Source organism: Phalangium opilio, unplaced genomic scaffold (genome assembly GCF_054372755.1).
Source record: "Phalangium opilio isolate 3A_F unplaced genomic scaffold, DU_Popi_V2 ptg000070l_1, whole genome shotgun sequence".
Lineage (NCBI taxonomy): Eukaryota > Metazoa > Arthropoda > Arachnida > Opiliones > Phalangiidae > Phalangium > Phalangium opilio.
Window position 1 is genome coordinate 7,378,639 of NW_028324182.1, and position 26,335 is coordinate 7,404,973.

The 26,335-nt window shown below is 37.4% G+C and overlaps 1 protein-coding gene across 1 annotated transcript in view; it reads left to right on the forward strand.

Moving 5' to 3' along the window:
- Positions 1 to 8,594: 8,594 nt before the first annotated feature.
- The window catches only part of LOC149661373 (neural cell adhesion molecule 2-like), a 107,208-nt gene continuing 89,467 nt past the window's right edge, over positions 8,595 to 26,335 (forward strand). The window contains exon 1 of the mRNA XM_089842883.1: positions 8,595 to 8,733. Within this exon, the coding sequence (XP_089699009.1) occupies positions 8,595 to 8,733 (139 nt within the window). The remainder of the gene's footprint in view (positions 8,734 to 26,335) is intronic.

The following is a 26,335-nucleotide window of genomic DNA, read 5'->3' on the forward strand; positions in this document are numbered from 1 at the left end:
GTAAATTGTCATCAGCAAGATAAAGTTTCACACGTAGCTCATGCAAAAATGTGAGTTTTCAGTCTCTTTATTTACACTTATTTAGGACTTGCTAAAAGTTTAACCATCCTATTTCTATCGAGAATAAGATTTGGGGGTTTTCTGCCTCTATTTGTAGCTGTCTTCTCTAAATTTCCGCCCCTAAAACGGTGAAACCCCTTCTTTTCTTGGCATTGGGGTACTAAGTCGTTTTTTACGAGGGGGTGACTCTTTTTGGGGTCTTTTTCCGCCCCCTGCTGGGGGTGCCGACCTTTCTAAGGAACGGTTTTTTTTTGCACTTGGAATTAAAAATCAATAGGATCGATTGATTATTGCAACACGCGGAAGCGAAAAGAAAACACACACCCTAGAAAATATATATATATAACGTATAAAGAAACCCCAGTAAATTATCCTTTTTACTTCACATTCCCTTTAGTATTGTATACATCTTTCTCTAAGGAGTGATAAAGGGCTAATGGTACGATCGAATGGTATTAGAACAATGAAAAATAGACACAATTAATCACGTGGTGTGTAGGAACTGGTATACATTGAAGAATGATTTGATTGTAAAAGACCTGAAAAGTAATATTTCCATATACACCAATATTATTGATTTATCTAGAATGCACAGAATTATCAAATATAGATATGTTTTGGTAAAAGGTAATTTGAAATATTCAACGTTATACGATGTTGAACTATCTCCAATAAAATTTATTAAGTTTAATCTCATAAAAAATATAGTAAAACAAAATTATTATTATAGAGAAAGCTTTTGAAACACAATATTCCTTTCATGCAGATTGATTTTCCAAGGTTTCAATTCAGGGTATTTATGATTTTTTAACACGGGATATGACTTTATTTTATTTTCTATATAAACCAATTCGTAAATTACGTAAAGAAAGCTTCTATTGGGTGAGAGTTTTCTGATTTTCAATTTTCTAGCCTATTTTAGAAGAAGAGGAAAAGTTGTTTTGGGTATTGTAACTCCAAGTTCTTGACGACTGTACCTCCTAGTTACTAGATATATCTCTTCTCCTAGTCCTAGATTATGGAAGGGTTTTGTTTCGCTTTGAATTATAGGAGAATTGGAACAAATGACTAAAACTGGGAATGTAAAAAAATGCACGTTCTTATTTTCTCTGGCTGTTTGTTGTCTGCTATGTCGTGATGTCCTTTTTCCCTCGGTATAGAATCTGGGCTGTAAAGGGTAGGGGTAAGGTAGGGTGCTCTAATCGATTTGTGATCTTTCGTAATCCATTTGAGAGTACAACCCCTCTCCCCCTTGCATCTCTGTTCACTCCATCCCCACACTCTCGAGAGATTACGATTCGTTTTACGATTTCAAAACGGCAATTCCAATCGCTCGTACGCCTCGATTCATGCCCTTTTTTTTCGCAGTATACTGTAGTGTATAGCATAGTTCAATTCGAATTTTCTACTTTTCTAGTTCCGTAGTTTTATCTACCTGAATTTTTCTAGTTTCCTCTTCAGGGTCTTGTTACGGGTTATAGGCTTACTTTAACGAATCCCCCAGAGTATGTTTTAATGCGATTGAAACGCGAGGCAGCTCTGGTACTATACTAATATACTGTATAAGTAAGAGGTAGGCGAAAAACTAGGTTAATCGGATTTCAAATTGGGAAGTTTTCTAAAGTTGTTTTTCCTATACAGAGACATTTTGATTTTTATTCGTCGAGATTTATATTGTTTAGACAGATCAATAAGGCTATAGCCCAAAGAACATCCCCTTTAGTATATGTCAGACTTAACAGAAACACCCTGTATATATTTTACGAACATTTATTTTAATTATTTTTTATTATCGAAAGTTATTTGCTTCTCTTTTGACAACATGCGGCTTTCATAAAATATCAGTTTAGCCATGCAGTTAGTGAAATTAAAGTTGTAGATCGTCGGTCAGCTTCTTAAACTCGGTAATACCTCGTAGCAACGGTTTATTGTGGTTCAACATAAGGACTTTCATGAAGAAATGTACTTAGGCTTGATGCTTCATACTGAACAGTAGGCTGATTTAAGCTTAACCAATGTTGACCTTATTTTAACCATGGTGTTTTTAACCACGCTGCCTTTTAACCGGGGCCTGTTGACCTGAAAACTGTTCTTGTTAAAACGAGGCCTTCCAAACGATTAAGTAGAGATGGCGAAACGCCGCGACCGTCGAAATAGGGTCCATGCTGCAGGATGTGGCAGCTAGCCTTTTTACTAGTATATGGTACGCGGTACATCTCTATCAAGAAAAGCTTGACCAGAACTCGGCGATAGTTATCTTTTATCCCTTTCCCCGCTCTCTTAAACCTTGGTCATCCTAAGAAGGCGACCGAAGAGAGCTGGAAAGATGAAGGCTGACCATCGCCCGAATGTGTAGGGGTTGTGTAGAGGAGGGGTAGTGTGGGCCATCTGTACATGACGTAAAATGATGACCAAGATTACTCTTCTCCCGGCCTTTAACAGAAACCAATAGATCTAAGTGGTTTATACACGGCGCGTAGAGCGATAGAAAAATGACCTTTGTAATGGGAGGTTTCCCTTTGATACCCCTCCTACCGTCTTCTCCATCTTCATCTCTGCTCTTGAGCTTCTCGGGATCCCATTCGGGATGGATTGGGATGAACGGTTCTCATCCCCTAAAGTCTCCTGTGGCCTATCGAAACGATGCTACTCTTCGAGGGGTCAGTCACTGCTAATATCTCATAGGTTGTACGCCTATGACACTAGAAATCTCACAGTCCTTGCAAAAATTTCTATTTGAATCATGGGAATAAGACTTTCAACTCTCTAGGAATAAGACTGTTAATCTGAGGAGAAATTTAAAAAATTTGATAGAAAATCCATCTAATTTAAGTCAATATCTTCCATATCCCAATTAATGGTTTTCACTTAGCCCCCTAAATTAACTGAACTGAGGATGTAGAATCGTGTAGAATTTCCATCTAAAAGTTCCTACACCCAGAAAAAAAACTTTCAAATCGCTTAAACTTTTTTCGAATCTCTCCAAATTCTTTTTCAAATTTGTGGCTAAAAATATCAAAGAAAAAATCCGCAAATGTAACATTCCAATGAAGTTTTCCGCTAGCTAGGCTTCTCATTCCAAGGTATGCAATTAAATTAATTTTTAATTTAAATTTTAAATTAAAAAAACTATAGAATAAATAAGAGTTGTAATGAAAAATTTATTGTTGTTGCTAAAACACCTAAAATCCCCTGATGTCTTTCTGTTTTTTTAATAAGATTAAATTTAATTAGATACTTCTTTGATATTATTTTTAGGCCCAACTCCCACACAGTTTTCGCCCTTTGTCCTTTTGTCTTTAAGCCTCTTCTCTAGCGTAATCTACATTGAACAAACAAAACGGAAGTGTTCTGTATAAGCCTGTCTTTGGGTGACCCTTCTTTTAGGGAAAAAGGCCCTATAGATGGAAGAAGAGATGGGTAAATTGGCTAGACAAATGCCTGGGACCCTAGACCCACTCTATATATACCGCCTTGGGCCGTTCATTTTGGTCGAGGACGGTGTATAGTTGTAGAAAAAGCAAAGGGATTATTGGCCCTGGAGAGTGAAATACGTTAGGAACACTAACGCCCGTTCTATCCCCTGCAGGCTGAAAGGCCGGTCTTGGACAAATTAATCCTGGATTATAAATAACTGTAAAGGCACGCAGCCGACTTCGTGTTATTTTTAATACTATTCGGGCCTCCATTTTACAAAATGGCGGTAAATTGAACCCCCAAACCATAGAAAGCCCGTCTGTAGGATATAGGAAACCAGTGTACTGAAACGCGAGATCAATGTTATTACATAAAGAAGGTTTTTAGAATTCTGGACGCCATTTTTCAAGACGGCCGCGAGGTGGAAAAATATTTCTTAATGCGCTACTTCAAATTTTCAACCTTTTAGATAACGCGGTTTGGGCTGGGAACTGATTATTAGTCAGTCAATGAGGACTTGTATAAATATGGACTTTCCTTACTTATTTGTGACGTCTACTAGAGTTTACTGTTAGTTACGCCTTATTCCGTTAAATTCACTTCGAACTATGTTGAACTAAACTACTCTTACCTTATCTACCTCGCTTTAACGGTGTATTTGAATTTATTGGTTAAGATGAGCTTCTCTATAATTGTAATGACAACGTTTCTCCTTGTTTTACTTTCCCATAATTCCTCGCGATGGATTGGTGATGATTTTTCTAAGCAGTTCTTGGAAAAATCGGGTTCTAGTCGCGATGGAGAAAATAAGTGCTGCAGTTTATAATTTTGCTTATACATGTCTTTTGTTCTTGGAGAATATTTACAAAATCGGTAATCCTTATTTAATTTTTCCAATGGTTAGCTCTCTTCTATAGTCTAAATTCGTAGCTGGATCGGGCTGCCCTAGAAAGTTGCTTATTTATAGCTTGAGATCCTGGAGTGGAAAGCTAGCCGCCGAAAGTATGGGGTCTAGAAGAGCGGCTAGAGAGGAGACTATACAGGGGCCTGTGAAATATCGTGTTGATAGAACCTCCTCTTGCTTGTGGGAAATAGGATGGTTAACCCTCTAGCGGCCATCGGTAGCCAATATATATCGCCCACTTTCTCTTTTTATGTTTTCCTCGCTGTAATATACAGAAAATATAGAAAATTGGCTCGACTTCGGAATGGGATTGGTTAAAAACCATAAGCGAAGATCTATGTATATTGCGCATTTTCTCATAGCCGCGCGTTTTATAAGAGCGCAGTTTTTAATTAACGAACAGCTACCCAAAACCCAAGGATAATTTCTGGTAGTAACATATTCAAGAGTTTACTAGTTTGTTTAGGCAGGGATAGATTTAATTTTAGATGTAGGAATGGAGAACAGAGTCATCTGGTCGCGCGTCAAAGTCCCGGACCCCCTTCCACTGGACGGAGAGGTATGAAAGAAGAGGCGGGTCATAGCAACAGAGGTAAAATGGAATAAGGTATTTTTCGCCGTCCCCATCAGCAACGTCATCAAAACGTAGTTTAAGTGAGTAAATAAGATAATTTAAACTTTTCGTTAAGTGTTGGAGGGAGGGGCTATGAGTCGGACTGAAGTAAATACTAACTGTTCTCCATACCTACTTCGAAAATTAAATCTATCCCTGGTTTAGGTTAGGTTAGGTACTGTTACAAGAGTTAAAGATTGTAAAATTCAGGGGAACTTTTGTGCCAAATATTCTCTGAATTAACGTCGGCCTAGGATGTCATTGTATATTAGACATTTTATCAACACGTAACCTTTTGTCCGCGCTCTATTTATTGTTGGACGCGACAAAGTTATGAGGGAATTTCTCTAAAATTTATTGACAGAGAGAGGCCTTATGTCAACAACAATAGACTTTATAAATATTTAGGCCTTGCTATTTTCAGCCAAGGGTTAGGTCATATTATAAGGCTGCGGAAAAGGAGGCTAAATTAATTTGGATCGTATATTAATTCCTTATATATGAAATTCCACGCATTTCGAAATGGTTGAGGTCGTCAAGTCGCGTTTATTTCAATATAAAGCAGGTCCTCTGGGACCGAATTTCAATAATAAATTGAATTAAAATTGTCTCCAAACGTATTCATTATTAAGAAGATGACCTTAATATCTCGGAATTATATTAGAAATATTTACACACGCCTTAAGGACAGATTCTAACGAAGTTCTTGAGTTTATAATTTATACCATAAGCTTATGATACTTTTCATAAGGGTGGTTCGAAAGAATATTTTCTTCCAGCATCTTGAAGCCGCTTTCGCTTTTCTAAGGCATCTGTTGGTATAAATATTCGTTTTCCCTAGCCAAAAACCTTTCTCATACAGTTTATTATAAAAACAGTCTGCAAGAATACCTGGATCTTCCAGATGGAAAGGTTAGGACCGCGAAATCGCGACGTAGACCTTTATAAATGTAGGGTAGGTATGCTACTATGAGAGACGGAGAATTTTGACAGCCCAGAAAATCTTAACAATTCATCAAAAATAAAAAACAGAAGCTATTTTTTGTTTAACTACACCTTCCTTCGTCAAGAGATATCGCTTTGGGAAAAGAAAGGAGGAGAGAAGGCGTTGGGATGAAAGTGGGAAGATGGAGAAGATGATGCTAGGAGAAATAGGAACTGGAGACGCAAATTGAATGAGTCGTTTGAAATACCCATTTTCCCATCCTGTCACAAGAGTTATTTTGTCGGGAAGCCAACGATACTCGAAATAATGGTTTTGAAAGTTCTATTCTATGATTCGATGATGAATTTAATAAAATCATAAATCACCGAGGGATCAAATTAAATGATTCCGGTAAGGATTACGAATTACCACTCCTGGTATGATACCTCTAGTCCAAGGAAGCCATGCTTCTCTCGAGTTTCCCTCTCTCATTTTGCTGCACGGCATTCTTCAGGTGACATCTCTTCCCCCTCCCCTTCCAGCCTAGTTTCGCAATCCTTTCTCCCTGACTTCGGACAACGGTGGTAGAATACGTAGAAAGACAGACTGCCTTCTTCGAAAAATCTGACAATGTAAAGTCCAGTCATTTCGGGAAGAAGCCAAAAACACTATATTCTCTTACACCCTTGAAAGAGAAGGGTTACCAGCCGAAAAATGGAGTTTTCTTTAGAATAGGTGTGTTTTTTCAAGACTGTAATCTCGCGTATAAAACTTAAAAAGCCAGACTGTCAGCTAAAGACGCTGATTTACGGAGGGGATGGGTCCAATAACATGGGTGAGCGCGTGGAACGTCTGTTTGTTTTGGGGTTAAATAGAACTAGATATTTATGGTGTAGCCCATACAGGGTCCACAAACTTTTGTTTAGGCTTGTGAAGGACCCACGTTGAGGTTCTTCATATATAAACGGGGTTTTTAGTTTGAAGATATGATAGGAAACTGAACCCTACCACGCATCTTTCCCATTATCGAAATTGAACTTTGGTATACATATTTTTTTGGACATATTTTGACTAATCTATTTCTTATTTAAACTTCAGGGTATTTTAGTTTTATTGTTTAAGAAAAGCTTCGTTTATTTGATTTTAGAGAAATGTTTGTGTCGTTATTTATGTGACGGGACAGGCGCAGTCTTCTTAAACTAAAGAACTTGAAACGCAAAATATAAAGATGTTACGACAGATATCAAAAATTTTGCAAAATGGGGGTGATACTGACCGAAGAGACTTAACATTTGATTAGTTTAATATCAATTAAGGAAAATAAACTAAAATTGCTTTATCACCGTGCCCCTACTCTTCTTAAATATGAGATTTGTTTGCCTAATTTATCGGTAGATAGGAGATTGATTCTGCGCAATTAAAATTGCTCAATTTAAAGTATAAAATGCTTGCCCGGAAAATTATCTTTTGACGAAACAATTTTTTAAAAGGAAAACCTTTAAAAAATAATACTTTTAGGAAAAAATAGACGTAATGTATTGTAAAAAATTATTTGGCCTATTTCATCTTTCGAAACTAAAAAATGCGTCAAATTGTACATGAAAAATATATTCGTTTCGTGGAATTTTGTCAGCTAGAGTCTGGTACATTTGCTTTTATACGTGAATGTATTATTTTTAGAAATATTATTAGTTTCTCATTACGTTAAAATAATTGTTGTTAGCCTTCAGTAGAAACAGGAAGTAGTCTGGTAACTATTTATATTAATTACGTTTAATTAAATTAATTCTTATTTTATTTTTATTGGATTATTTTCCCCAGAACAGTTACCATTGAGCTATGAATTTTCCATACTACTGGACATTTTCAATAGAGAGGCTCGGAGTAAAAACCCTCTCGATCCCCAAAAACGTTCTCCACCATCAGCTTTCAGCCTCTGTTCATCCTCATCCTGTCCTAGTTTATGGTTGAATCTGATAGAGGGCGCCGTCCAAGGCGTTGAGAGGCCCATGCCCGGAGAAAGAGAGAGTCAAGCGTGTACAATACCCGAGTCCTGTATGCAGACTGGAACGAAAGGGAAAGAAGTTTCTACGGCGCAGAACAGTGGGTTGAGAAGAGAAGTTGTGCCTGTGCACAACCAGTCGATACGTACTCTTCACTGCCAACGTCAACGTTGCGGACGTTTTCAACCTTCCTTGTGCCAGACCAGAACCAACTCAGAGGGTGTTAGTAGTTCAGCTCCGTACATTGCCGAGTTAAGATCTAGGATTCTAGCTCCTACAGCTCTCTCTCTCTCTACATATCGCTACCGACAATTAGCCAATCGTTCAACTAACTGATCTATCTCACCGACGCTTGCCTAGTTACTGCTACTGCTGTTATTGTTTTTGCGTTTTAACCACGGCACTGCCTCCTTCATTTAATGAATACGCGAAGTTCGTTGACTTTGTAGAAACACAGCGATGTTGCTTGACTATACTTAGTGACTATACGGTGTGAATAACAGTTTCAAAAAATAAGACGCTTTCATCGTTGTTACAGATTAAGATGATGTTAAATAGCCCTTAAGTGAAGTCGGAATCTGTGACTTACGAACAACCCGCTGGATATTTGACTTCAGAAATAGTGAAAGAAACGTTTAAAATTAAAGCGTGAAGTTTTCTCTTTGATGAACTATGACCATGTTGACTTTTGACCACCACAATATTTTTCTTCAAGGAATATTACTGTTTTACTTAATTAATTGGACCTGGGCACAGGATGACCTTACCGGAACAGGCGTTCTCAGTGGGGACGAAGATGCCGAATTATTAGGTGAGTTTACCTTTTTGGTATACAAATTTTATCAGTGTCTCAACTGGTTTTTTTTATATATTATAATTGTTAATTTTATACTGAAATCAATATTTTCGAAATGTTAATCGCATCATACGGATACTTTCAACGTAATTTGCATTACGATACGCGTTATAGAAATTCGATTATAGATAAATTTAATATTTTAATACTTAAAGTCAATTGACAGAGCGTCGTAATATGTATACAAAACTATATAAGCTATACCCGAGTTTATACGAATTCGGAGATTTAACTAATTGAAATTTTGAATAATTTTCCGATTAATATCATATTAAGGTCGACTTCCGTAACCGAAATTATTGGGAATTTTCAATCGTACCTTATACAGGGTGTTTGTGAAAGGTCCATCAATAATGAAAGGGCGTATTTATTGGGCCATTTTGAGTCGAAAATGTTCTATGACATTTTTCCGTCCGGGCCACTGTTTTCAAGTTATGATTGGAGTAATTTACGGATGACCCCCTTGAATTTAATTAAGAAATTGAAAGACAGCGTTAATTTAATTAAGGGGTCATCCCTAAAATATTCTAATCATAACTCGAAAACCGTGGCTCGGACGGCAAAATGTCATAGAACATTTTCGACTCACAATGGCCCAATAAATACGTTTTTTCATTATTGATGGACTTTTCACAAACACCCTGTATATATATATATATATATAGTGATATTAATTTCAGTTTTGAGATACGTTTCGTTTTCAAATCGAATACGACAGTACGATGCTTAACCAATTTCGAATTTCTCTCTCTCTCTCGGAGTTGGTGCTATGACGTAATTAATTTGGGGGTTCTCTTCGAAACTCGTCCTTTGATTCGCTTGATCGCGCGTTTCCTCTTTAGATTAAAGGCCGCTTTCCATAATCCCGATTGTAGACAAGCTTAATGCTTATAAAGGCCTCTCTTTATTACTTCCCTGTTCACAACACGGAGCCCTTAGCATAGTAATGTGACCCAATTTTCAATTGAATTCTTGGGAGAGTTTTGGGGAAATTATTAGAGTGGTTGCTAATGTACAATTTCTCTGTAATTGTAACTACAGTTTGATAATATGTCTGGAGCTTATCTGAAGTTTATTTTCCATACGTTTGACATTTTCGTTCATATTGAAAGATTATTTTAAATTTGCATCGTAGATTCACGTGCTCTGAAATTTAATCAATCTTATTGAATTGAAGAGCAAAAATAGCCTACATTTTTTTCTTTCAAGTTTTAGTGTAGAACGATTTTTATCTATTGTAAGTTGATAAAATTAGGTAGACAGACGGGTGTTTCTGAGAAGTCAGGCATAAATTAAGGGCCTGGTCAATAAAATCCCCCCGCTTTATATTAAACCTCAAAATGAAATAAGGGAAACTGCCCACGAAAAATCGGAAGTGTTTTATAAACTGCAGAGGAATAACAGGGTTTTAAAATATTTCTTTTCCGGAAATCTATTATCAAAGATCTTGCATTATTAACGTATGTGTTTATATTAATTCTATTGTTTCATTTGATTTGTCGCAAACTGCGAGAAAAAACCCAATAAACGAGAAACTATTACAAAATACCATCTGTCTAGTTAAATAATTTTTAAATCTAAGCGGTAGAGAAACTAAGGAGTATGGTTACTATATACCAAATTCCGTATGAGAAAAGTAGTCTAAATAAATTCTAAAATGAAAAAAAATATTTACCATATAAACATATCCAAAGAGTATTGAAAGTAAACCATCTGATACTTTCCAATATATAGTGAAGACGTTTTTTGGGGGGTAGTTTTGTCGGTTTATTAGCTTATTTCTCTGTTTTTTCGTTCAACAGCTTCGATTTAATACTTAGAAAGGTATTAAACATTCCTCCGCCGGTTACCCGTGTATCTCCTTCCTTCTTAACACGGCCTTATTCCCTAATGTAAATTGAACGTACATCGGAATCATTGCGAATCGAAAATTCCAAATCCCGAATATAGTCCGGAGGAAAGGGGACAAAAACGCAATTTTTCAGAATAAGAGTTTATCGTAGCGTAAGGCTAAGACAATGTTATTTATATCGCGATTTGTAAACGTTTGTCAAGGCGTTTGTTTAGGCTTTGTTCCGTAGTACGGTTTGGCTTTGATAAATCTCACACTGGCGATTGAAGCGATTCCATTTTCGGTTCTCGTATTGCGGCCGGCCGCGCTTTGGTGCATGGGCGAAGTTGGAAAGAGTTAGCTGGCTTGGTGGCTTGGCTACTCGATAAACAGAAGCATTCGAACGGAAAAGAAAAACTGCATTTGCATTATTCATGTTTTTATAGGGCCCAGTGACGATATACCTCCTGAACAAAAAAAGCAGGCCACACTCTCAGGCAAAAAAACTCCTTTCTTTTTTCTATCTCTCGCTCTCTCTCTTCGTCGTAGCTAGGTTTATAGGAACCCCAAAAATCGTTCGTGCGAAAAAATATTCTAAGAATACTGTTTCTCGTATCATCCACTCGATACGTCAAAGTGATAATGAAATCTGTCCAGCAAGATAAACTTTCTAAAATCTTTTTTAAAATTGGAGGTGACGCATAGACCCAGGCCTAATCCACCTTATTCCCATTCGCCGAAAGTTAGGCTTAACTCAGGATTTTTGGAGGAGAGTAACGGGAAGAAACTCGTCTGTCGTCTGCTACAAAGGCAAAAAAATATGTACTGTAGCAGACGACTGACGAATTTCTCCCCTCCACGAATCCCGAGATAAGCCCAACTTCCGGCGAATGGGAATAAGGTGAATTCGAGCAACAACAAAATACTAGCCTATGGATCCTTTAGTATGAAGGTAGCTTAACAAACAAACTAGGGTTGATACTGGTAACTCTGACCACTTTTAACAAATCTTTGATTAATGTTAGACACTTGAAACTTTCAGGTTATGTTTTCATCTTTTTAACTCTTTTAAATTTTGCACAATATCCTATTTTCCACACCCCAAATGTGAATAATCGCTGGTAAATGTAAACACCGTAACCGTAAATACTGAACACTGGATACAAATGTGAACACCAATGTTAATCAAAGTTGTGGAATAAAAAAGAATTATGTGTAACTACTTCGCTACTAGGGCAGACGATGACTAATATGATATTCTAGAACTAAAATTATAAATCTAATTTTGAAGCAAAATTTTAAATCCTTCATTACCCCTTTAAGCCAAATCCTTGTATTGTTCCGTTTTTGTTCTCGCCGCTTTGGTCGAGATTTTTTTTAAGTTTGCGAGTTTTATTTTGTATTTTATTTTTATTTTCATGCATCCCACTATGTTTGGATGCGATGGCAGAAGGGGTGGGATCTTTATTCTTTTCTTTATACTTGGAGCTCGCTGGTGGAGAAAGTAGTTGAATTTTAAAGTGAGGAGAGATTGTCACTTCTCAGCGAGTTTTTCATTCCGAGGAAAAGATTCGGATAGTTTCTTGGGGATGAGCTCCGAAAAGACAAAAAAGGATTATATATTGTCCTAACAGTTACGGATTGGAAGTTCGCCAGATCGTGAAATTTAGAGCCTTACAAAAGACACCAATGTCTATTTTTCTTAGAAATGTGTCTGCATTAGAGGGGTGTGGTATTTGCCTGATGTCGGGTTTTTTTTTATCATTTTAAATTTAGCCATTTATGGGGCAACTTCGTCTGGCTATGAGGTATAATTTCTATTTTGAAAATCTATGGGAGATTAAATAGTTCTTTAGTTGGGTAACTTAATTTTTACTTTAAGAGTTCAAATGTTTGCAAGGAATTCTAGCTGTTGAAATTCAAATGTTTGTATGGAACTCTAGCTGTTGAAATTCAAATGTTTGAAAGGAACTCTAGCTGTTGAAATTCAAATGTTTGTAAGGAATTCTAGCTGTTGAATTCAAATGTTTGTAAGGAATTCTAGCTGTTGAAATTCAAATGTTTGTAAGGAACTCTAGCTGTTGAAATTCAAATGTTTGTAAGGAACTCTAGCTGTTGAAATTCAAATGTTTGTAAGGAACTCTGGCTGTTGAAATTCAAATGTTTGTAAGGAACTCTAACTGTTGAAATTCAAATGTTTGTAAGGAACTCTAGCTGTTGAAATTCAAATGTTTGTAAGGAATTCTAGCTGTTGAAATTCTAGCTGTGGATTTTAAACATTTAGAGTTTGAACGAGTGAAAGTGTCCTTTCTCTCTCTCCCGTTTTCAAAGGGTGATGAGATATAATGCGTTTCTGGGTTTTCATCTCTAACGTCATTTCTCTATCTAGAAAGATGACGGGTATTAAGGTAATCCTAGCTCTATATTCATTCACCTCTTTTTACGATTGTTTGGCGCCCTGGGCCAGTTTACGCTCTTTTTATGGTTTTTGATGTTGAAGAAACGTCTAAGTCTATATTGGTCTATCTCGTAAAGAATATCCTATCATAGAAAATATTTAAAATTTTATTTAGTTCTTAAAATCATCACTAACATAATAAATCACTTTGTTATGCTGAAATGAGTACATACCCACTACTTCATCTATTTATCTCTCCATATGTTAAATGGTTTAGACTGGACCAGAAGTCCATTAAATTAGCTAATTTAATAGACTTCTGACTGGACGTATTATGGACAGGTGGAGTTTTTAATTATTTTTAATTAGTAAGGAAGTTATTATTAAAGAATTTTTCTTCAAATAACTTATGAATAATATAATATTCCCGGCTTCAAATAAATAGGGTTAGGTCCTGCTATATAATTTTTCTTCTTCCGTTCATTCTGTCAGTTTGGGGTAAAAACTCTGTTGAAAAATCTCTTTTGGCGAGTTCCATACTGCCTTATATGGATAAAAGCTGCACTGAATGTAGTATAGCTAGGTCCGAGTAAAAATAAAGAAACGTTATTTCGATGTACAGAGTGCATGCAGTATAGTCAATATATAGCAGCAAAGTACAGCCCATAATATAAGAGAGCTTCTTCTCCCAATACACTATAGTACTGTTGCCAACTGGGAAATCTAAGTTTTTATTTTTTTATTTATTTTTTTTTCTCTCTCCTCAAATTCTCCGGACGATTCTATCTTTTATTTTCTCTTTGCTATTTTGCCATTTTGGAAACTTTTTCTGGGTTTGTTCTCTTTTTTCTTTCACCCATACCATATCGAGGTCAGAAAGTGTCAGACTGACGCGTAAAGTCTACTTCGTTTTTTTTTGGTTTCTGGGCGGTCCTGTTTTGTCCAAAAACACCAAAATGTCGCCACCGTTTTAGTCTGTTTTTTCTAACAGTAATCCATAACATGTAAAAGACTCATCAGGACTGAAAAAGTTGGGGTGTTCGTCTTTGGGGATAGAACTTAAGTTTTAGTGGGTTTTATAAATGCATCTTAAGTCAAAGGGTTAAATGGGTATAGTTTTAACCAGGATAATGTATTACCATTTCTTTAATTAGGCCTAAGAAAATTTAGTGAAATTTTTTTTTAACCCGACATTTTGATTTCAAATTAGATTAATTAAATGCCAACCCAAGGGGAAGAATGTTCTAAATAAGTTACATCCGAATTGGACAAAAATCCGTGCCTTTTTAGAATAAAAACAGATAGTCTAGTTTAATAAAAAGTGTTATGATTTATTCAATATATGTAGTTGGGCTCTTTATGAATGTCTTATTTGAATCGAAACATCTCCACAGTATTCCAATAGTATTGTAATATAAACAAGACTACAACTGGTTCTATTCAAGGAATATGAGTTCTAGGATCTCTCTAGCTCTCTCTCTGATGGCAAACAAAAACATAATGACTGATTTGTTTACCGATATTTCGTCGTCTTTCCAATTCCCCTCCATAGTACTTAGTCTTTCTAGCATTGTCCCATTTATGTATTTTTTCCACGTCAACCCAGGAAACTCTGGTCGAAGAAAATGCTTTTTTTCTTTGGGTAAATATCCTCTCTTTTGCGCAAACACTTAAGCCTTTTTTATTTACCTTTTTTTTTCAAGGGATGTGATTGAAAATTGGCTACCGGAGATTCTGCTGTTTAGTGTATCAGTTTGTCTTTCTTAGCAATAAGACAATCTTTTTCTTTCAGAGGGTAATGGCAGTTTCCAAACTTTATCAGAGTTGTTAGTGGTGTAGATATTTTCCGAGCTGCCATTGAAGGTAGAAGTAATATAAAATTCCGTATCAATTTGGGACTGAAAAAATACTATTTTATTTAGTGGCAAATATTTAAATCTAAAAACTTCATTTTTTTTTCAAATTTAATTTTAAATTATTTTTGGTTTGTGGGGATTTTGTGAAATGAAAATCTTAATTTTACTTCGGCTTAACTCGGACACGTGTTACAGAAATTCTTAATGGAATTAAAGTGTAGAATGTCTAGGAGAGGCAATGTGGTTTCGTGCACGTTTTAAGGTTAATTTATTAAACTATCTGTAATGGATTATAGAAAATCCGAAGTCATAACTCTGATACCTTCCCCTCTCTATTTGTTCTTAGGCAGTAAATGGACTGAATATGAAGTTAAAACAAACCAGACATATGATTTATCATTCATAGAAACTAAGCATTACCAGTATTTTAGTTTCTTTTTGTCTTAACTGAAACCTAATCGATGATATGTCTGGAAGGAAAACAGTTGGTACTAAATATAGGGATCACTTATTAAACCCTTCAACTTAAGTTCCTGTTTCCCTTCTGCAATGGAAATAAAAATGGAAACGGGCATAAGTGTATTTCATAAGTTTGACATCTGCTTGAGTAAGGAAACGTCATATTGACCTAGTGCTAAACTATAAGTTCATAAGAAGTAACTTTCTCGCACATGAAATGCTTTTAAGGCATGATATGTGTACATGCCATGATACTTGTCATTAAAAACGTGCTTCAAATTTGCAAGATGTCTTACTTATGGGAAATTTGTTATAAACTTAGAGTATTACATTAGTTAGTCCCCTAATCAAATAAACTCCATATCTCTTATTTGGAAAGGACCCCGATGAATTCTTTACTACTTAGCAACTTATCAAGCATCGAAACTATAAGGTGCTCTAGAGTTATTTGCTTAATGCTTCAGTTGGATTCCTGCATGGCGCTCTGTGAAAATCTCTCCGCAACGGTGGGACGTCGATGTTGCTATATAGGCTGAACAAGGGTCTAAGAGACTTTATAAATGGAGACTATACGTCATCAATTTCCTCTCCGTGCCCTCTTACGGTAGAGGGGGTGAAGTCTAGGGTATTCCAGTGTATAGACGCAATGGCCATCTGGTACACCGGGCGTATACGCGTATATCCACACCACAGACCCACAGTCTATAAATGATTGATGTTTTTCGAGTATCTTGGTCGTCTAACCATGGAGATCTAACCCAGAATGCTTGGGAGTGAGTCATGACGCGGGTTTTAAGCGCTCTAGCGCAACCTGGTGGATAGCTGAAGGATCCTTAAGCGTAACCGGAAGTCCGTTACTCGATGTTATAAAACCCTTGAGACAGCCACTAGCCTTTCCGTCTTATTTGCTGTCACGAATGATGACTCGAACGCAACATGTCTGTTATAGATAACCAGAAAACTAATTAAAAGAACACGAAAGTTTTGACGCGCAAAGTGAAAGGGTGATCATGGTGCTCATCAATTACGCACACCACAGGCTCGAATAATAATAAATATGCTTGGTGAGCTGAAATTTTCCAGCCTCAAGACTCTCAAGCACTTGAAAAAGACGGCGTCAAGTAGCGCCAACATTTTCGTTTTTGATTCGACACACTCTTAGTGGTACACGTCAGAGATGTGTTTAGCTTCAGGTTATGGACTTCCGGTCGAGCCAGCAGTCAAGTGGAACAGTTCTGGTCTCGTGGCACAAACCAAGTCGGGAATTGGAAAATCTCGCAAAATAACAATGGAAGAATGAGACGGAGGAGGGCGTATAATATCGCCTTTTGAGAGAGAGAGAGAAAGAGAGAGAGAGAGAGAGAGAGAGAGAGAGAGAGTCAGCGAGAGAGCGATGTCTGACTGAGTGTAAGGTGGTGCCATAGGTGGAAGGAAAGCTATTGTGCGCGAACGCCAAGGCACGACCGACAAGGACCGCCTAATCGCTGACCATTACTTTGATATATCCGTCGTCTGTTCCAAATGCCTTTTCCTCCTCAGTATTTCCACTCTTCCATCGCACGCACTCATTTTTCCAATTTTATTTTTCAACTGGAAATGTGACTCGATGCTCTGTGATTCTATTTCCTCTATCCGCTATATAGAATCATGAATGGTTTAGCGATTCAAGATTAACAGCTTCTATTATATATTAAGTGCTATATAAGTCTACTTCCTAATGGATCATATAATCCAACCACTTTTAAAAGTGTTTAACTCGGAATTTTGAACATTTCACGCGTGATTAAGTTATTAAGATCAAAGTAATTTATTCTATTTAATTTTAAAAGTATTTAAATCGATAAATACTTTGCGTTAAACGCTATAGCTATACTATCCCTTTATGAAAATTCATTTTCATTGAAACTCTATTCTTGTTATGTTTGCCTTTCCTTTTTTCCAAAATACACACGGTTCCATCCATGCACGGAAGATTATCACGTGGTTTCCCAATATTTATATAGCTAGTACAAGCGTTGGATGAAGGGAAGCTTAGTTTAACCGCACGGCATCACTATGAACCAAACTAATGTTATACAGCCCTGCTTTTATACAAAGTTTTCTAAAGGCTTAATGTTTTTCGCGTCGTCGACGCGTTGCGCCAACAATAGTTTTAACACTCTCTCCCCCTCTCTTGTATACCAGAAAGGGCGCCCTACTCTAGACATGAAAATATTCATTCTTCTCGTGAATCATATGGACAACCCACAACAGTATATTATCTCTCTACTAAATTCTAGTATAGAGCTCAAAATTCGAATGTAGGCAGGTGCCTTTAAATATTTAAAGCCATGCTCACTGATAAAATTTCACGACTAAACAGAGAACTACATCCGGTTTTTGTTAATTGAATTATCTTAAACTCTTAATGCAGGTTTTAATGTTATGTTTGCTTAAAGACTTAAGCATTTCGTTATGAGACTATAAAAAATAGGTTGAAAATAAACGTCATTAACAGTATATTCTTGATACAATGAAACTAATTCTCTCTGTCTCCCCCATCTAGTTTGGGCTTTTCCTAACAGCTCCTATCTCTGTTTTCTATGTAGGCTTATATTTCTTCCGATTCTCGCACCGGTACTTAATCAGGTCCTAGCATCCGACAGTGTCGTGTTTGCGGTCATCGGCGCGTGACCATTGCCGTGTACAGCCTCTCCCTACTACCACGCCGCCACTCTTCCGCCTCCACGACCTATTATATTGAATTTTGGGAGGACGACCCCTAGCCACCTTTGCTAGCCACCCCTATTAATATCGCACTAGTTTCCTGCGGGCCAATTTTATGACATAATACATGACCGGATGAGTATACACCCGTCCGTTTCCTTGGAGTGGACACTCGACCATGTGCAACTATGGCCTGCGTGCTTGATAATGACGCTCTCCCCCCTTTTTTGTCCAAATAACATTTATTCTTTGTTGTTAATTGATTTTCAAATATTGTTTTTGTACTGTAAATATTGAAGGTAATAATATTGGTTTTGGGACATCAAAATCTTTCGCAAATATAATGAATTTTAGAAATATTTACTTTCAAAATATTTTAGGTCGGGTATTTAAGTAGGTGTTTCTTTTCGCCGTTGACCAATATTTGCACTGCAACCTTATTTTCCTTTATCATATAGACGTCTGTCACATAAGTATAACTATTCGCATACCTAATAAAACTTCGCTGTCTGCTTTCAGTAAACTAGTAGCTCTTTAACGTTCATTTTTGACTGTGACATAATCAGATTCTAACTCCCGGTCTGATATTTACAAAGACGTTTTAGTATTGTACTCCCTGCATGCATGAAAAATATTTAAATTTCTCGTGAATGTGGTTTATAAATCAGAAAATTCTTGAGATTCCGGCTTATCATCCAATAAAATGAACTTACTATCAGGCAATGACCCTAGATACAGCATCTTAAAATTTGTAACGTTTTTCGGGAGTTGAAATGAGTATCAGAACGAAATAGGATTGTTTCATCTTTCAGGAAGTCCCATTTATATGGTAAAATCCCTCTCTAAATCGCTTATAAAAATAGCTATATTTTGTTGAAGATCAGATTGCAAACTGAAGAAAGCTTTGGCGGATTAATACTCGGATGTTAAACCTGATAAAGATGGAAACAGCCATCGCAAACTCGGACTGCCCAACCTCTTCCTTTCTCCCTCGTGCAATCCAACAAAATCGACGGAAACGAGGGAAAGAAAAAGGCCAATGCTGACAAGAACGTCTTCGCGTCGAGAAGAGCAAAAAAATATCGTCCTATATCCGTCGTCTAACGTCCCAATATCTATACAACGATCCCCATCCCCCCCAAACCCTAACCCCGAAAAGTAGTCGTAATCCTATCTAGTTTGGTCTAAGGTGGACGACACGAGAAAAAAATAGTAAAAAGGGAAGGAGACCAAATCCAATCTCTGGGAGAAACAATTCCAACGCCCAAGCAAGCGCGCGAAAGTTTAGGAATAGCTACTACTATTTCTTATGGACGTCGAGTGGTCAGACACTTGCCAACTTGTAATTATTGCTGTTGAGACATTTTAGCAGAATATTACATATCAAAGATGTTTATTATTCAAAAAAATTATAAGGAAGTAATTAGATGTGGGTTTAAACGCGGGGTGAAAACTTAAGATTTTGATGTCATTATTTCACCTTATATCCGCAGTATCAAAATGTATTATATTTCATGGAATAATTTATATTGAGTCTTACGAAGTGTCCGACATTTTGGACTTCTTCTTTCTCAACAACATTCTCATTCTCATCTACCCAGCCTCTTCCTTCCCTATGAGGTATTTTGAGAGATATTTCGAGCTAGAAATAGTTTCCCCTTTTGGCTTGGTTTAAACTGTAATATTCATTGCGAGTATAGAGTCTGGCAAATGTTTTCAAGATGTCGTCACTGAAATAGTCTATCATTCTCTAGTTTTTATACCGCAGTCTCGGATAAAGCGAGCGTAAACCCGAAATCATAGCTCGCGCCCCGAAATAAATAAGAAATAAACTTTTTCTCGTGTTTCCCCTATAGGTCTGTTCGCCAAATCCTAATGAATACAGTTGAAGATACTAAGAAAGCATTCTTACGCTATACACTAACAGACACTATGTATACCTTTCCACTTCATTAACCGTGACTTCTCGAACATAAACGCGTATAGTCCGAAAAGAGCAAGAGTCTCCCTCACAGGATGAAAAGGGAACTGTGTGAGCTAAAAAGAAAGAAGGGAATGTTTTTCAGCTTATATTGAAACCAAGCTCAAAGGCGGGGAGTGACATTTTGGGAAGCCTTATTCGTTTTGGTTGTAACAGAGGTTCGGGGCTTAGTACAATGTCCTGGTGAGAAACATTCAATCTCGCGCGGTCGTGTATATCACCTTTTACTTCTAAGAGCGTTGGTCCCGTCCACGAGATGAGATGGGATGGGATTCGAAGAGGCTGGAGAGGTGTGTAGGGATTTTCGCTTCTGGATAATATTAGATTAGTCTTACGGGGTTAGGCCTAGACGTTTTTTTTTCTACTTCTTTCTTAGCCGGGTTCGTCGCTACAAGATATTAAATTCGTAATATTGGTTTCTCCCCTTCGATGCTTCGTACATTGCCGGGGTGCTTCTCCTATTTACGATGTAATAAAACGTGGATTTTATATGTATACAGTTTTTCCTAGACCCACATCCTATAACTTATTGGTAGATATTGGTAATTTATAAAGTAAAGCAATACTACGGCCAGATTCGGTTATATGGTGGCGCGGTTTCCAAGATTAGATTTGAAAGAGCCTTTTTCCTTTGAAGACTCTTCTATAAGACCATTGCGGTCTTCTTGAAGTAAATGTTGCCCGTTGATCGTTCCTCAGTCGATACTGTTACACTCTTCCTTTTTTTCATGATATTCAATACTTAGCCATATTTACTTTTTGTATCTCAATTAACAATGCGTAGTTAACTCACCCTGCACGTGTCTGTCAGAAATATTACCTTTAATTTCACTTCAGACCAATTATTTAGCAATTTTATCGCGAAAGGGTTTAATGCTGTTTAACTTATTATTAGCTCGCAATGAAGAAAAATACCAATTAGGGGGATATAGACCAAAGTTCATCCGTGGTATAAAGCCACTAATACGGGGATATAACAGGAGACTGCGTCTCTCTTGGATTAAAACTAAAAATTAGGCAGTCTGGTTCTAATTAAACCCAAAGCCCATGCACGGTGGAAAGGGGTTAAAGGTATAAGATATAAAGAGTATAAGCAATTAAGACGTATTGCTCTGGGAAACACGGACCGAAAGTCTCGCCATGCAGCGAACAAGTGAGAGTTATAGATTGGAATTCTCACTAGAAAGAAAAGCTTTCATCTGAGAGTTAAAATGTTGTATCTCCTCAATTTTCAGTTGTAGTTATGAGAATGGATTTAATTATTAATGAAAGAATAACACTCTAATTTGTTAAACCCCTGCATGTATTGTAGTTATTTGTGTGGGTGAAATTGACCAAACATAATGTGAAATACAAATGTATCTTCAAAATCGTACACATTTAGTACAATTCAATCTTATGTGTATAGTTAAGAGTTACTAGATGTAAGGTAGGTGCACTGTATTTATTTGAACTATACTATATAATTCATTGTCTTTAATTAGAGTTATGTGGAAAATTGGTGGTTTAAGTAAATAATCCATTGGAATCTCTCTTAGAGAAGATACGATGTTTGGAGTCTGAAAATAGCAGGCGAGGACGTCTCTGGAAGGCCGACAGTGGGCTTAAGGGGTACTATAACGCGGGTCCCAGGGGGTTTAAAAGCGTAAGGGCCGATACAATCTCCTATTAAGCGGACTGCGTGAGGGGGGTCCAATTGGCGTTGAGATCCTAGAGAGACTCATCCCGCGTAGAAAGAGGGAAATTTGAGAAAGGGGAGACTGTTAATCACGTTCTCATTCGAGGTAGAAAGAGAAGAGAAGAGAGAGAGAGAGAGCATTAAGGGTGATCTTTCATTACCTATAGAAGTAGACTATATAGACTTTGGCTTTGAAACGACCGTCGCAATACTAAATTTTAGACCTTAAACGTTAATGCTTTAATTGCCACTTCAGCTCCTTTCCCCTCTGAGCCCTGAAACTTTATACCGTACCATGGATATAAGAACTGCGAACTTTCATCTCTACGCGTTACATCGCAATCGAAGTAGAATTGATGCATTTTTCACATATCAGCCGTAATTTCTGTTCGGATTTCTATAGAAACGCGCTATTCGTCGATTATGTCTATTTTTGGTCTATACAAAGTGTTTCTTGTAAGTCTGGCATAGACTAAGGGGAATGTTCTTTGGCCGATATTTATGGGACGACCTCATAAATAAAAGGGCATAAAATCATTGTATTACAGTTTCTTAATTAAATATAAGGGGTCATCCGTAAAATACTCCAATCTTAACTTAAAAACTCGGACGGAAAAATGTTATTGAACATTTTCGACTCGAAATCCTGCGCCCAAAGAACATCTCCTTCATTTATGCCAGATTTATCTGAAATACCCTGTATATGCTTGTAATATCTATGAATACTGATCTGTTTATGTACGAAGGTTTAACGGGGAGTAGTCTCCATAGTTTGTTTGAAAGAGTTGATGAAATTTGTTTGCTATTTCCCTTTACTTCATTTGCCGATAGAGTGAAATTAGCCGTAAACAAGGATTTATATTTCACCTGAAGGGACTGAGCCGCGTAATGTATAGAATCCTGCAAAGGCATTGTACCTTCAGTGTCTTTGGTGTCGAATAACTGAATTAGTTTATCAGGTTTTAAGCCTAATTAAGAAGTGTTTACGGCGTTGGAGAGATCAGAGCAAAATTGGTTAAATTAAATTTTTTCTTCTCGAGATAGGTCTACGAACTTTACTTTTGGTCTAATTGGTAATACTTTCTTTGTTCAGCTTTAGTCGTATCCTAGATACAAACGGTGTAACCTCGTGCCAAAGACACTGTCGATGTATGTACGTTCACCGGAAATGATGGGGTGAAAGGGGTTTCTCTAACGATTCCAGGCACGTCTTCATCTCACCCCCGCGCTCTCGGTTTCCATGGTGACGTCTTCCACCGTACCTTAACCCTGGATAACCCATAGATATTAAAAAAATATTATAGAACATATTTGCCGGGGACTAGAAGTATATTCGTAAAAACTCAAGTTTATTCAAATGGAACGTTGATTCCAGCGCAATGTTAACTGATCCCAAGGTCAATGAATGCACTAGAAGTATTAATATTTCTTATGTCTAACGGAATCGCATCGCCTGTGTGGCTTCTCTTAAATATGTATATATCTTCAGAACGCTTCTGTGCAATGCGAACACGCCTTATCATTTGCTATCAACTTAGATCTGACATGGCTATTACCCGAAATGCCCTGATTATCATTATCTCTTTAGCGAGTAAATAACTTTAGGGGTGAGGCCTACGGATAAAGCGACTACCGTCCGTCGAATGCTTATGACGCTCGGACTCTTCTTCTTTCGCCTAATATTAAGAAGTACACTCGCGTATTACCACCACGCGCCGTTCGTGATGCGATTGTTAATGAAGTTGAAGGTTAAAATAGGAATATTTTTATCCCGTTTTGACAGTTTGGTTTAACGTCGTTCATTGCTTTTTTCACCGCGAATGTGTTGTAAGAGGGTTTAGGTAGATTAACTCTGTTTTCGACGTGAACTCGAACAGGCTAAGCAAATATTAAGTCTCTTTCCGGACCGAGTCTTAAGTTTACTCAACTGGGGTTTTTTTTTCTTTCACTTTTTTACTTTTTCGCCCTTCTTTCAGAGACACGCGTTGTTTTTGGTGGGCCCAAATATGACCCATCATATTTGCATGAAAAATGTTGTATCTCTGAATGATGTCGTTTTTAAAACCGAAAGAAATTATTTCAGAGAGTAACATTTAGAATAATTGTTTTATGCCACAAATCTTGAAACGTTTCAATTAAGAATCAAATATTATTTTAGTGAAATTTGGGCTATTTATTTAAGGAACATTTGTTCTTGTCACATTGGATAGTTTGATAGTTTGAGTAGTTGACCAGAAAACTTGTACGAAAATGTCTAAAGCTCAGACTTTTTTTTGAAAAAGTTCTATGTTAAGATATTTTGGAGTCGTTTTGAAAAGGTGAAGAAATTTCAAAGAGAATTTTGTTCAGCTGAAACAAAAAAACAAAATGTAACTAAACTGTTCAAAAACAAAACTTTCGAGCCAAATAGGAGTTACTACGTTTTGCCGCAGCCTCAGTAGACAGTCTATAATCCCCGAGTTCTGGCAAAAGTTTTTGCCTAATAGCTTCCGCAATTTAGGAGGAATTAAGGAGATTAGAAAAGAAGGCATTCTCGCCTCCGCTTACTAATAGAAAAAGAAGCTGCGTTAGAGAGAGCGAGAGAGAGAGAGAGGTGAAGCTTTCGAAGGAGTTCTCTTCGGTCATCGCCCAGTTTAGATTTACGACTCAATTTAGTAGTGGATCCAAAAGCCCCATAGTTGCTTCGACGAACGCCCTTTTGAACAAACTTAGCCCTCACAATCTTCCCTCCTTATTCTTAACCACCTTCGAAGCTCAGATATATTAAATTTTTCGGGTTATTAACTAATATTATTGAGCTTATCGAAGTCCAAGGGGTAAACCACTTTAATTAAAAAATTTTTTTATTAGTTTGAAGCGTTAAGGGATAATGTAATTAAATTCGTTAGTATACCTTTGACAATTACTTTCTTGGTACCCAATTAGTTTATTTACCCGCGGGTTAAATATGAATTAAACTAAGTACTCCCTTAGAGAGAAAGAGAGAGATAGAGTGAGCTGCCCCTTGAGAAAATGCAAGCTTAATCGGACGTCATTTCGATTGAATTAACCGCCCCAAGAATTTTAATCTTAATCTTTTATGGTTGGGAAGGGGGAAAGTTGGCCTGCTTATTAGTTTTCGAGGTATTGCCTTACAAGTTCAGTGTTTAGGAAAATCATTAAGGAAACCTGCCTGGTGGTTTGTTTTCGCTCGAAATGATTCGCGTTTTAAGGTTAAGGTTTGATCTAGGAAATCGACTCAAAATGGCTCGAGGTAAACTACAAAGTTTCTATGAGTTATCGTTTTTGATCTTAAATAGTGATTGCTTTAAATATTATACATTAGACATTAGCTGCGCGAAGTTATGTTTACTGAAAATAATTCCGAGATATTCAAAGAGATATTGGGGAAAGCCCGCTTACAGGAGGCAAGGTCTTAATGCATTTTCCTATATGAATGAATGAATGGTTTATTGACCCTTTTGATTACAAATCCCTTTTGGAACAGGGAGGAACCCTCTAACGTGGGTTCACAGGTCCGAAAATAAAAAAAACTAAAACAAAGCATTAAATGTCGTACAATAAAAAAAACACTAAATTAATATTTACACGTTACAAAGTCAACAAGAAAACTATTTACAATTATGTACAATGACAGCTGATCGACATATGATTCAATCCTTTAATAGGGCATGGGGCAGAGAAGGCGCAATTTCGCCCAATTGGCTAAAATACTTTTTGTGATAGTTATGACTTCCATATTTGACCTATCCCCGAGAGATAGGCTATCCGCCAGGGTAATGGGCCCAAACCTCAGGTACGGGGCTCTTGCTTGTGCCAGGGCCGGACAAAACAGCACTACATGCTCGATGTCCTCTAAGACCTCCCCACAGAGAGGACAGCCGGCCACCTCCTTATCAAAAATGTGGGAAAGACGAGCGGATGTTGCTAACGCCCCCGTCCGGGCCAGGAAAAACATCCCACTAGCAAGGGAATTATCATAGAAAGGTTCTATGCCCGGTGTTTCCTTTAACGAATACAGGTTCAGACTCGGATGGTCAGCAACATCCCTCCGCCATTGTGCTTGAGAATACTCAGCAACAGCCTTATCTACCTTGGCATACCACTCATGTAACGATTGAACCGCGCTCCGGGACACTCCGGCACCATAGTTTTCGTGAAAAAACTCAACGCGCTTTAGCCAGGTAGTTTTCCTGGGCATTGCTCGAATATAGCAAAAAACCCGCTGTGCAATGCGCATGTCGTCCATAAACAATAACCGACCCAGATAGCGGAGCTTACTTTTAGCCTCCCTCTCCTCGAAGGCAGACCAGGCCATTTCACCCTTGACAGCGGCATACGATGTAATAAAGTTACCCCCCAACGCGGCCTTACCCACGGTAAATTGAGCCTGATTAAGACGACGACTCGTATTAGACGAGAAACACATAACCTCATTCGCGTAGGTTAACGCCGGAACCGCGACAGCCTTCCATAGTGTCCTCATAACATTGTACTTATTGTACGAGTGGTACCCCTTGTGCTTTATGGCACCAGCCAGACGGTTGGCCTTAGCCATCACAATACTTTCCTGCGGTTCCAAAAACTTCCCCCTATTCGATACCTTTACACCTAGGTAGGTTACCTCAGTCACTTCTGCTAATACGCA